The sequence below is a fragment of the Ranitomeya variabilis genome, chromosome 1 (genome assembly GCF_051348905.1).
Source record: "Ranitomeya variabilis isolate aRanVar5 chromosome 1, aRanVar5.hap1, whole genome shotgun sequence".
NCBI lineage: Eukaryota > Metazoa > Chordata > Amphibia > Anura > Dendrobatidae > Ranitomeya > Ranitomeya variabilis.
In genome coordinates, this window is record NC_135232.1 from 228,332,182 (window position 1) to 228,345,267 (window position 13,086).

General features: G+C 40.0%; 1 protein-coding gene across 2 annotated transcripts in view; it reads left to right on the forward strand.

Annotated features, from left to right (window-relative positions):
* The window catches only part of ATP6V0A2 (ATPase H+ transporting V0 subunit a2), a 178,277-nt gene that overhangs the window by 45,595 nt on the left and 119,596 nt on the right, over positions 1–13,086 (forward strand). For both annotated transcript variants that reach the window (XM_077293224.1, XM_077293223.1), the window contains exons 4-8: positions 3,959–4,096; positions 4,731–4,831; positions 6,228–6,354; positions 11,202–11,284; positions 11,585–11,678. In XM_077293224.1, the coding sequence (XP_077149339.1) occupies positions 3,959–4,096; positions 4,731–4,831; positions 6,228–6,354; positions 11,202–11,284; positions 11,585–11,678 (543 nt within the window). The remainder of the gene's footprint in view (positions 1–3,958; positions 4,097–4,730; positions 4,832–6,227; positions 6,355–11,201; positions 11,285–11,584; positions 11,679–13,086) is intronic.

The following is a 13,086-nucleotide window of genomic DNA, read 5'->3' on the forward strand; positions in this document are numbered from 1 at the left end:
CGGTCACTTGTGGGAGATTTCTACTGTTTAGGCACATCAGGGGCTCTCCAAACGCAACATGACCCCCGCAGACCATTCTATCAAAGTCTGCATTCCAAAAGGGCTCTCCTTCCCTTCCGACCTCTGCCATGCGCCCAAAAAGTGGTCACCCCCCACATATGGGGTATCAGCGTACTCAGGACAAATTGCATAACAACTTTCATGGTCCAATTTCTTCTGTTACCCTTGTGAAAGTAAAAATTTGGGGGGGCCAAAAGATAATTTTTGTGGAAAAAAAATATTTTTTATTTATTTTTTTAAACTTTTTATTGAAAGATTCCACAAAATAATATAACAGGCATGTGACATTGCAGTGTAACAAACAGAGTAATCCATCAAATCATCATCCACAATATCAATGATAAAATCATACTTTCAATGACAAAACAAGTAAAATAAGTAAAATAAAACAGTCAGCATAATGTATTCTCAGCAGCATTGCACCGTCAACCAAGAAGTTCTGTATCAAGGTTCTCAACATGTAACAGTTCAGGTTATAGTAGGCAAATATTCGTGAGTCCACATAGAGCATCATGTTCAGTGATTTTTTATTTTCACGGCTCTGCATTATTAACTTCTGTGAAGCATATGGGGGTTCAAAGTGCTCACCACAAATCTAGATAAGTTCCTTAATGGGTCTAGTTTCCAAAATGGTGTCACTTGTGGGGGGTTTCCACTGTTTAGGCACATCAGAGGCTCCCCAAAAGCGACACGGCGTCCGATCTCAATTCCAGCCAGTTCTGCATTGAAAATGTCAAACGGCGCTCCTTCCCTTTCGAGCTCTGTCGTGCGCCCAAACAGTGGTTTAACCCCCACATATGGGGTATGTGTATTCAGGAGAAATTGCACAAAAACGTTTGTGGTTCATTTTCTCTTTTTACACTTGAGAAAATTAAAAAAAATTGGTTCTGAAGTGAAAATGTTTGAAAAAAAAAATGTAAATGTTAATCTTTTCCTTCCACATTACTTAAGTTCCTGTGAAGCACGTAAAGTGCTTGCACACCCCTCAAGGTGACTTTAAATGTGAGATGGTGCCTAAAAAAATGGTTTTGTAAATTTTGTTGTAAAAATGAGAAATCACTGGTCAACTTTTAACCCTTATAACTTCCTAACAAAAAAAAATTTGTTTCCAAAATTGTGCTGATGTAAAGTAGACACGTGGGAAATGTTATTTTGGGGGGTGACAAGGACACTAAACTTCAGGAGGGCAAATTTCCAACGGATGAGAGAGGATCTTGGTGCAATTAACTGGGACGATATCCTGAGACACAAAAATACACAAAGAAAATGGGAGATGTTTATTAGCATCCTGGATAGGACCTGTGCACAGTATATACCGTATGGGAATAAACATACTAGAAATAGGAGGAAACCAATATGGCTAAATAGAGCTGTAAGGGGCGCAATAAGGGACAAAAAGAAAGCATTTAGAGAATTAAAGGAAGTAGGTAGTGAGGAGGCATAAATACAGAAAATTAAATAAATTCTGTAAAAAGCAAATCAAGGCAGCAAAGATTGAGACAGAGAGACTCATTGCCAGAGAGAGTAAAAATAATCCCAAAATATTCTTTAACTATATAAATAGTAAGAAACTAAAAAATGACAGTGTTGGCCCCCTTAAAAATAATCTGGGGGAAATGGTGGATGAGGATGAGGAAAAAGCCAATATGCTAAATGACTTTTTTTCATCAGTATTTACAAAAGAAAATCCCATGGCAGACAAAATGACTAGTGATAAAAATTCCCCATTAAATGTCACCTGCTCAACCCAGCAGGAAGTACAGCGGCGTCTAAAAATAACTAAAATTGACAAATCTCCGGGCCCGGATGGGATACACCCCCGAGTACTGCAGGAACTAAGTACAGTCATTGATAGACCATTATTTTTAATCTTTAAAGACTCCATAATAACAGGGTCTGTACCACAGGACTGGCGTATAGCAAATGTGGTGCCAATATTCAAAAAAGGGGCAAAAACTGAACTCGGTAATTATAGGCCAGTAAGCTTAACCTCTACTGTGGGTAAAATCCTGGAGGGCATTCTAAGGGATACTATACTGGAGTATCTGAAGAGGAATAACCTTATGACCCAGTATCAGCACGGGTTTACTAGGGACCGTTCATGTCAGACTAATTTGATCAGCTTCTATGAAGAGGTAAGTTCCGGACTGGACCAAGGGAACCCAGTGGACGTAGTGTATATGGACTTTTCCAAAGCTTTTGATACGGTGCCACACAAAAGGTTGTTACATAAAATGAGAGTAATGGGGATAGGGGAAAATATGTGTAAGTGGGTTGAGAGCTGGCTCAGGGATAGGAAACAAAGGGTGGTTATTAATGGAGCACACTCGGACTGGGTTGCAGTTAGCAGTGGGGTACCACAGGGGTCAGTATTGGGCCCTCTTCTTTTTAACATATTTATTAATGACCTTGTAGGGGGCATTCAGAGTAGAATTTCAATATTTGCAGATGACACTAAACTCTGCAGGGCAATCAATACAGGGGAGGACAATTTTATATTACAGGATGATTTATGTAAACTAGAAGCTTGGGCTGATAAATGGCAAATGAGCTTTAATGGGGATAAATGTAAGGTCATGCACTTGGGTAGAAGTAATAAGATGTATAACTATGTGCTTAATTCTAAAACTCTGGGCAAAACCGTCAATGAAAAAGACCTGGGTATATGGGTGGATGACAAACTCATATTCAGTGGCCAGTGTCAGGCAGCTGCTACAAAGGCAAATAAAATAATGGGATGTATTAAAAGAGGCATAGATGCTCATGAGGAGAACATAATTTTACCTCTATACAAGTCACTAGTTCGACCACACTTAGAATACTGTGCACAGTTCTGGTCTCCGGTGTATAAGAAAGACACAGCTGAACTGGAGCGGGTGCAGAGAAGCGCGACCAAGGTTATTAGAGGACTGGGGGGTCTGCAATACCAAGATAGGTTATTACACTTGGGGCTATTTAGTTTGGAAAAACGAAGACTAAGGGGTGATCTTATTTTAATGTATAAATATATGAGGGGACAGTACAAAGACCTTTCTGATGATCTTTTTAATCATAGACTTGAGACAGGGACAAGGGGGCATCCTCTACGTCTGGAGGAAAGAAGGTTTAAGCATAATAACAGACCCGGATTCTTTACAGTAAGAGCAGTGAGACTATGGAACTCTCTGCCGTATGATGTTGTAATGAGTGATTCATTAATTAAATTTAAGAGGGGACTGGATACCTTTCTGGAAAAGTATAATGTTACAGGGTATATACACTAGATTCCTTGATAGGGCGTTGATCCAGGGAACTAGTCTGATTGCCGTATGTGGAGTCGGGAAGGAATTTTTTTCCCCATGGTGGAGTTACTCTTTGCCACATGGGTTTTTTTTGCCTTCCTCTTGATCAACATGTTAGGGCATGTTAGGTTAGGCTATGGGTTGAACTAGATGGACTTACAGTCTTCCTTCAACCTTAATAACTATGTAACTATGTAACTATTTTGTGACATGTCTCTCTGAATTAAGGGCAGAAAAATTCAGATTCTAAAAATTGCAAAATGTTAAAAATTTTCACCATATTTCTGGGTTTTTTTTCATAAATAAACGCAAACAATATGGAAGAAATTTTACCACTAACATTAAGTACAATATGTCATGAAAAACCAGTCTCAGAATCAATGGGATCCATTGAAGCAGTCCAGAGTTATAACCTCATAAAGTGACAGTGGTCAAAATTGTAAAAATTGGCCCGGTCATTAAGCTGCAAACTGGCTCCGTCACTAAGGGGGTAATTTCCATGCATCGTGTTTTTAATAAGCTGCTGTTTATCCAATTTTCTCCATCTTTATATTTCTGTGAGATATAAAAATAATTGGTGACTGACAGAGGGTTTCTGTGTTATTTCTGTTCTGTAGGAACAATTAAAGAAGCTTGAATCTGAGCTGAAGGAAGTGAATAAGAACAAGGAGAAGTTACAGAAAAACTTGGTGGAGCTGACGGAGTATACACACATGCTGAGGGTGACAAAGGGCTTTGTACAGAGATCAATGGAGGTAAAAAATAACCTACTCCTGACTACTGTTCGGAAAGTGCCCTGATTCTACATGGATATGGCTCTTTTGATTGTAATTCTAACACTGTGGACCACTGTCCTGGTAATTGGGCATGTTATTGAATAAGAACCTTTCTATTGCTGACTGATGACTTGAAGCATAGCGTCTTGATATTACATGACCTTCAGATTTCTTTCTCTCTCCATTAATGTATGGGAGATTTGGGCTCCGATAAAAAATATTGTAATGAAAATTGGCTGAGCATGTTTGGCCACTTTGCCAAGAATTCAGACCAGGCATAGGTACCTTCTTTTGACATTTGGGGGCCCAGCAGTCGGAGCTCCTGAATCACTTAAAACAATGTTCTGATCCTTTCTGGCATCTCTGCCATCTGTTATTGTTGGTGAAAGCTTAGAGCAAATGCTCATTTAATGGGACATTAAATATGGCTTGTCAGTCCCTCTTCACTTATAAACTTGCATAATTTATTTCTGCTTTCAGCTGAATCTGCTTTTTGTTTTCTTGAGCTTAAGTGCAGGAAGTGAAATATACATTTCTTGTGTTCATTATCATCAAATAAATATGAATGATCATGTATTAAAAAAAAAAAAAAAAAAGTTTGCCTTCCTTATAGAGTGAAACATCGACTCCTACCAGATATGAAGAATTCCCTACGTTAGAAAAGGAACCCATAATGGACTATACTTGTATGCAAAGACTGGGGGCAAAATTGGGGTAAGCTGATTTTTATTTTTTTATTTTTGTAATATAATGCTTAGGGTCAGTGCATGCTTTAACATATAAAAAATGGTTTAAAGGGAACTTGTCAGCAGGAATGTGCTGAGTAACCTACACACAGTGTCAGGTCGGCGCCGTTACACTGATTAACATGATATCTTGATTGATGAAATCTGTCTTGTGGTTGTTGTATAATTTTAATTTTAGTTAATGATATGCTTGTGCTTCGGGGAGGCCTGTGGGTGAGAGAGGGGGTTTTCATGTGGTGCTCTGCTTAGCTATTCATACTAATGGCTTATGACAGGTCACTGATCCCTCTGTGATGTGCCGCCTATTTTACATGCTGAATGTTATATATATTCAGAATTAAAAAAAATTATCTTCAGCAAGCAGGTGTCAGCGCCTGCGCTACAGCATGATCACATGTGTAATGTGCATTTAATTATTTTATTTGCTTGTATACCTTATATTGCGGATTATAAGATGCATCGGATTATAAAACGCACCCCATATTTTGAGGAGAAAAATAGGAAAAAACGTATTTAATAAAATGGTGGTGCTTTTTATAATCCATGTGTCTTATTGCTTACTGGGCGTGGTGGCTGCGGTGAAGCGGGGTCCCAGGGTTGCTGCTGGATGAGGCTAGGCTGGGATGAGGGGGTGTTCGGATGTGCGGTGCACTGCTGCGGGTGTTCAGTGCTGCGGGAGAACTGCCAACATTTTGTGAAAGCCCAGAGCCCCCTCAGTTCCATGGTTTATTATGCGGTGGAATCTGGGGAAAATGGCTGCCGGGGGCGGCACATGCGCAGATGGAGATCTCGTCATCAAATTTTTGGGGAAAAAAGTGCGTTTTATAAACCGAAAAATACGGTAAATAAATTAAAAAAAAAAAGTCTCAAAATGGCGCAGCCTGCGCAGTAGCATGTATCGGCGATCTGATAGATGCTACTGCGCAAGCGCCATCTTGCTAGCGAAAACAAAAATTGCCTTCACTAAGATGGCGCCGGCGGCATCTGCGTAGTAGCATCTATGGGATCACAGCGTGATTAGGATAATCCAGCCCTGATTTTCTTGGATGAGCGAAAAACAACCTTTCAACCCCAAGCCAAGCCATGTTCAATCAGTGTGAACAGTTCAGTGGTAATGCCCAGTGAGTTCCAGAATAGGAATTCTACCATGGCATTACATGGGAAAAAAACAAGTATCTCTCACACAAATTCCCCTCCCACCCTCGGAAAAAAAAGGCCTATGCCTTCTAAAAACTGAGCTTCTGTATCATTATTTTCCTTTCTTTGGTTTTAAAAATGTAATGTGCAGTTGATTCTTGTTTTGAGATCTGTACAACCTTACTTTCTTCCCACAAGAGATGTATTAATTTATTTTCTGTCTGCAGCTTTATTTCTGGTTTGGTTCAATATGCAAAGTTACAATCGTTTGAGAAAATGCTTTGGCGATCTTGTAAAGGCTACACCATCCTGACGTATCAGGAGTTGGACGAGTATCTGATAGACTCGGAGACAGTGAGTTGGTGTTTTGCCATTTTATTAAATAATTTTGGATTTGGTGAATGTTCATTCCCGAATTCATATGTTGTTAAAAAAAAAAAATATATATATATATATATATATATATATATATATATATATATATATATATATATATATATATATATATTATATATATATACATACACTCACCGGCCACTTTATTAGGTACACCTGTCCAACTTCTTGTTAACACTTAATTTCTAATCAGTGCATTTAGGCATGTAGACATGGTCAAGACAATCTCCTGCAGTTCAAACCGAGCATCAGTATGGGGAAGAAAGGTGATTTGAGTGCCTTTGAACGTGGCATGGTTGTTGGTGCCAGAAGGGCTGGTCTGAGTATTTCAGAAACTGCTGATCTACTGGGATTTTCACGCACAACCATCTCTAGGGTTTACAGAGAATGGTCCGAAAAAGAAAAAAAATCCAGTGAGCGGCAGTTCTGTGGGCGGAAATGCCTTGTTGATGCCAGAGGTCAGAGGAGAATGGGCAGACTGGTTCGAGCTGATAGAAAGGCAACAGTGACTCAAATCGCCACCCGTTACAACCAAGGTAGGCCTAAGAGCATCTCTGAACGCATAGTGCGTCGAACTTTGAGGCAGATGGGCTACAGCAGCAGAAGACCACACCGGGTACCACTCCTTTCAGCTAAGAACAGGAAACTGAGGCTACAATTTGTACAAGCTCATCGAAATTGGACAGTAGAAGATTGGAAAAACGTTGCTTGGTCTGATGAGTCTCGATTTCTGCTGCGACATTCGGATGGTAGGGTCAGAATTTGGCGTAAACAACATGAAAGCATGGATCCATCCTGCCTTGTATGGAGCATCTTTGGGATGTGCAGCCGACAAATCTGCGGCAACTGTGTGATGCCATCATGTCAATATGGACCAAAATCTCTGAGGAATGCTTCCAGCACCTTGTTGAATCTATGCCACGAAGAATTGAGGCAGTTCTGAAGGCAAAAAGGGGGTCCAACCCGTTACTAGCATGGTGTACCTAATAAAGTGGCCGGTGAGTGTGTGTGTGTATATATATATATATATATATATATATATATATATATATATATATATATATATATATATCCATATAACCAATCAGCACTCCCAATGTGAACACGTGCACGCTGCAAACTGCAACATATAGATAAAAAAATCACAGCAGCACATGTACATGAATCGGCCATGTGAAAACACAGACAAATATACATTTCTCAAAAATATTTTTTCATAAAAATTTTTTTCAACATTTTTTTTTCATAAAACTTAGTTAAATGGAGATTCTCAGCGCATAAATTGGCCAATTCATGTGTGCCCATCAACCACGGCAAGGCGATCTCCCCCTGATGGGTCCTACTCTACTGTACATGCCACTCTTGGGCCACCAGCCTACAACTCTGGACAAAACATATCACTTTGGGCTAAGCCTACAATTTATGGGCAGGTAGAGTTGATTACCGCCACCTGCAAGGTCAATGGGAGGAGTGCAAGATAAGTCTGGATGCTGCCACATCCATACAAACAGAGAAAAAAAAACAAAAAACTAATCAGCACTCCCAATGTATATATATAATTTTTAATATTCCCCACCAAACCACAACTCTGGATACAATTCGCGTATTTTATTTTGATGAACTTTGATTTAAGCATTATTAGACTTGCACTTTGATGGAGTTATCTTCAAAAACTTAAGAAATATGTATGTTGGCCAACATTAACCCCTTAATGACCGCCGATACGCCTTTTAATGGCAGCAGTTAAGGGCACTTAAACCACAGCACCGCTTTTTAACGGTGCTGAGGTTTGTGTATAGCTCCCCCCAGCATCAGAATTTCTCCGGGGTCTCAGCTACCGGGGGTAGCTGAGACCCCAGAGAGCATGATTCGGGTCTGTTTTTACCAACCCCCGGTGTTGCGATCGCTGTTATTAATGGTTTAACGACATCCGCAAAAGTGTCAGATTTTCCATATCATTTCTCTCTCTGATGTGATCGCACATCAGAGGAAAGAGAAATAGGGTCCCCTGGAACAACTCGTCCCCACCCCCCGGTACCTCTGGTGTCCAGGCATCCCCCATATAGTTCCCCGGACCACCAGCGTCTTTTTCCGAGAGAAAATGGCATGCGAAATCTGCCGGCCAGCACCTGGCAACAATAGGAAATTTTTCCTATTGGTTCATGTTGATCACTGTGATAGACACTGTGATAGACCCTATCACAGTGATCAAATTTAAAAAAAATAGTAAATAAAACTCCTCTTTATCACCCCCTTGTTAATGTAGGGTATGCAGGACGCATGCAGCCGTAGGCGGAGCTGAATGAAGAGGCGCAGCAGTGGGCGGGGCTTCACGGAGGAAGTCCGCAGCCATGCCAAACGCTAGTGTGAAACTAGCCTTAGTTAGGGAAAAGTAATAACATAAAAAATATATATTTATTGCCATTTTTCCATTAGGGTTGGGCTAAAGTGAGTTAGGCTAAAGTGAGTTGGGCTAGGGGTGTGTTTAGAGCTAGGAGTGTGTTTAGGGGGGTGTTTAGGGCTAGGGGTGTTGGGGATTAGGATTGTGGTTAGATTTATGGTTAGGTTTGGGGTTAGGGTTAGAATTTGGGTGTAACCACTGTTTAGGTACATCAGGGGGTCTCCAAGCGTGACATGGCGCCACCATTGATTCCAGCCTATTTTGCGTTCAAAAAGTCAAACGGTTCTCCCTCCCTTCTGAGCCCTGCCATGCACCCAAACAGTGGTTTACCCCCTCGGTATCAGCAATCAGCATACTCAGAACAAATTGCACAACATCTTTGGGGGACTAATTTCTCCTGTTACCCTTGGGAAAATAAAATTTGGGTCCAAAAACATCATTTTTGTGGAAAAAGTTTTTATTTTTACTGCTCTACGTTATAAACTTCTGTGAAGCACTTGGGGGTTCAAAGTGCTCAGCACACATCTAGAGAAGTTCCTTGGGGGGTCTGTTTTCTAAAATGGTGTCACTTGTGGGTTTTTTTCACTGTTTAGGCACATCAGGGGTTCTCAAACGCGACGTGGTGTCCTATCTCAATTCCAGCCAATCCTGCGTTGAAAAAGTGAAACGGCGCTCCTTCCCTTACGAGCTCTGCCGTGCTCCAAACAGTGGTTTACCCCCACATAATGGGTATCGGCATATTCAGGAGAAATTGCACAACAACTTTTGTGGTTCATTTTGTTTTTTTACACTTGTGTAAGTAAAAAAAAAAAAATGGTTCTGAAGTAAAATGTTTGAAAAAAAAGTTAAATGTTCATTTTTTTCCTTCCACATTGCTTCAGTTCCTGTGAAGCACGCAAAGGGTTAATATACTTCTTGAATGTGGTTTTGAGCACATTGAGGGGTACAGTTTTTAGAATGGTGTTACTTTTTTTTTTTTTTATAAATAAACGCAAGTCATATCGACGAAATCTTACCGCTAACAATATGTCATGAAATACCAGTCTCAGAATCAGTGGGATCCATTGAAGCGTTCCAGAGTTATAACCACATAAAGTGACAGTGGTCAGAATTGTAAAAATTGGCTTGGTCATTAAGCAGCAAATTGGCTCTGTCACTAAGGGGTTAAAGCAGGGATCCCCAACCTGTAGCTCGGGAGCCACATGTGGCTCGCGATCTTATGAATTGTGGCTCGTGGTTGTCTTCTAGCATTAGCATTAGCTCCAGGTCTAGCAAAGGGCTTTGAAGAGCGTATCTCAAAATGGTGAATTTTGTGAGTAGTCCGGCACAGAAAATCACATCTGGATACACATATACTGGTCTTAGAGGTTTAGAGATAATTTAAGGATGTGTGCTGGAGACAGGATGATACTACCGGTCAGAGGAGGTGCTTAAAGCTGGATACGACAGTGTGGTGGGAGTGCCTGATGGGAGAATATTGAAGGGAGAGATTGTGGGGACCCTTGGATCTTGGTGTACTGCTTCTGTGGAAAAGGTTTGGCTGTCATTATACCCATAATGGGGGCTTTGGTTGCCACTAATTTGTGAGAGTGTGGGAGCTGGATGTGGGTCGTGACCCTCTCTCAAAGCTGAACATGGCTCGTCACCCTCTCTCAGAACTGGATGTTGCTCGCGAACCCCTCTCAGTGCTGGATGTGGCTCCCCACCCTCTCTCAGAGCTGGATGTGACTCACTGACCCTCTCTCAGAACTGGGTGTGGCACGCGACCCTCTCTCAGAGCGGATGTGGCTCGCAACACTCTGGTTTTCAACTGGTGCATGAGCTGCATGCACAGAGCAGTGTACGAGCTCAATAGTAATATGGGTCTGCACAATCCTATCACAGACCTGTCTACAGACCCATACATTTGCTATTGACCCCAAACCCTGTGCTTGAAATATAGATTTGGTGTGGTTAGGTGACATTGTTGTGGAAGTCAAATCTCCAATCAGGAAAAATGGAAACACAAATTTGTATATCGGTTTGTAAGTGACTTGTTTTGTGGCTAGGAACATTTTTATGCTGTTCGTAAAGATCACCAAAAATCAGAACACATTTCAACATAACGGGGTAGTCCACTAGTGACTTACTGAAGACCTATCATTCTAACATATTGCTGACCTATCCTATTCATCACAATGGGATCTGAGCGGCAGCACCTAAGAACCACCGCTACACAGTTTATGGTTTTGATCTGTTCTGCTCCGTACACTATTTGCAATTCCATCGTTGTCCGGATGTAAAAAGCTGATAGGTGGGAGTGGGACCCCATCTGATCTGATGTTGGTGACCTATCCTAAGGATACGCCATCATTATCCAAGTAAGGGTCCTGTAACTCATCAGTTGTCTTTTTTCAATTTATAGGAAGAACCAACTAAGTGGTTTGTGTTTTTGATTTCGTATTGGGGAGACAAAATAGGACAAAAAGTTAAGATGATCTGTGAATGGTGAGTAAAAATCCAATACAAAACAGCATCTGTTACGGTTGTTTCTCTTATTAATAAACATGTTAATAGGAAAGATTGTTTTAATGTATTTGCGATATATCATTTACTTTTAGTGATGTGGTTTATTAAAAAAAAGTAGTATTTCAATTTTATTACTTTTAATTTTTGATTGTACCTTAAGAGCTCTCAAAACAATGAACATTAAGAGCTCTCAAAACAAGACTCGTCCATCAGATGGTAAGCACATTTGCTTTTAAACTCGGATATACATTTTGTTTTGCTTTTATTTTGTGTTTTCAGTTACCATTGCCATATGTATCCATACCCAAACTCTTCTGAAGAACGTCAGGAAATCATGTCTGGGCTAAACACAAGAATTCAAGACCTTCATGCGGTAAGTTTGTACTGTACTGTAATTTTATGTGAAGTTCATTAGTTTAGCAATAGTTAAGGGTTTATGGTGTAACAAATGTAATCCTATAATAATGATTGTATAGCACCAACATATTCCACAGCAATTTACAATTAGATGGGAACATGTACAGGGAATAAAGACATTATAAACTAAAACATAGTCCAACAGTTACAGGAGGAGTGAGAGTCATGCTCGCAAGCTTAGAATCTAGAAGATTCTTATAATATTGAAGTATATTAAAAAATCTTCCTGTAGGTTTATCTGTAATTTGCACACAAGCTGATACATATTAGAAGAGTAGTATAAAGGAAAAAAGGGGGTTGGTACTGTGTTAGCCAGTTGAAAAATAATGCTCTGTGTGAAAACAAGATAATCTTGTAGTTATGATTCTTTTTAATGGCTAACAAAAATAAAATAAATGATGTTACAACACAAGCTTTCGGGACTTCTTAGGTCCTTTCCTCAGGCATGGTATAACAAAGTTTCCGAAGAAACACAAATATATGGACATACAAACAGCAAAAAAAAAGAAAAAACAAACAAGGGGCATGGTGTAATAAATTAACATTTACAAATAAAAACAAACTGAGCTCAGAGACTAAATCCACTACCACTGTCTACTACAATAACTTTTTTTTTTCATAAATCTTGCGGTTATGTGCCACTGAAAACATCCACTGTGTTTATTTTAGCAATATTACCATTTATCATGCTGTAGCAGCACATCTTCAGTGCTGGCTCCAGCTCTCATGAGGGTAATCGACAACTTCCTTTCTCCTGACTTATTGTGCTCTAATACTACAAGTTCCATGATGCATTGCACTGGCATCTAAGCCCGAACCTACCACACCCACTCCAAAACACACCCAAACCCCTCCCTCCTCTATCTTCAAAAAGATTTGTGATGTCATTTCAGTCCAACCTCCTCTTTTACATTTGTCCAACCCACACTCCATTACACACAGATAGATAGATAGATAGATATGGGATGGATAGATAGATAGATAGATAGATAGATAGATAGATATGGGATGGATAGATAGATAGATACATACAGAGATATATCTATCTATATCTATAGATATGGGATGGATAGATAGATACATACAGAGATATATCTATCTCTATTTCCATAGATATGTCCATATCCATGTTTTTAAACCCCTTCACCCCTGGAGCTTTTTTCGTTTATCGCTCCCCTTCTTTCCAGAGCCATAATTTTTCCATCAATATGGCCATGTGAGGGTTTGTCTTTTGCGGGACAAGTTGTACTTTTGAAAGACACCATTGGTTTTAGCATGTCGTGTAACAGAAAATGTGAAAAAAATTCAAAGTGCGATGAAATTGCAAAAAAAGTGCAATCCCACATTTGTTTTTTACTTGGCTT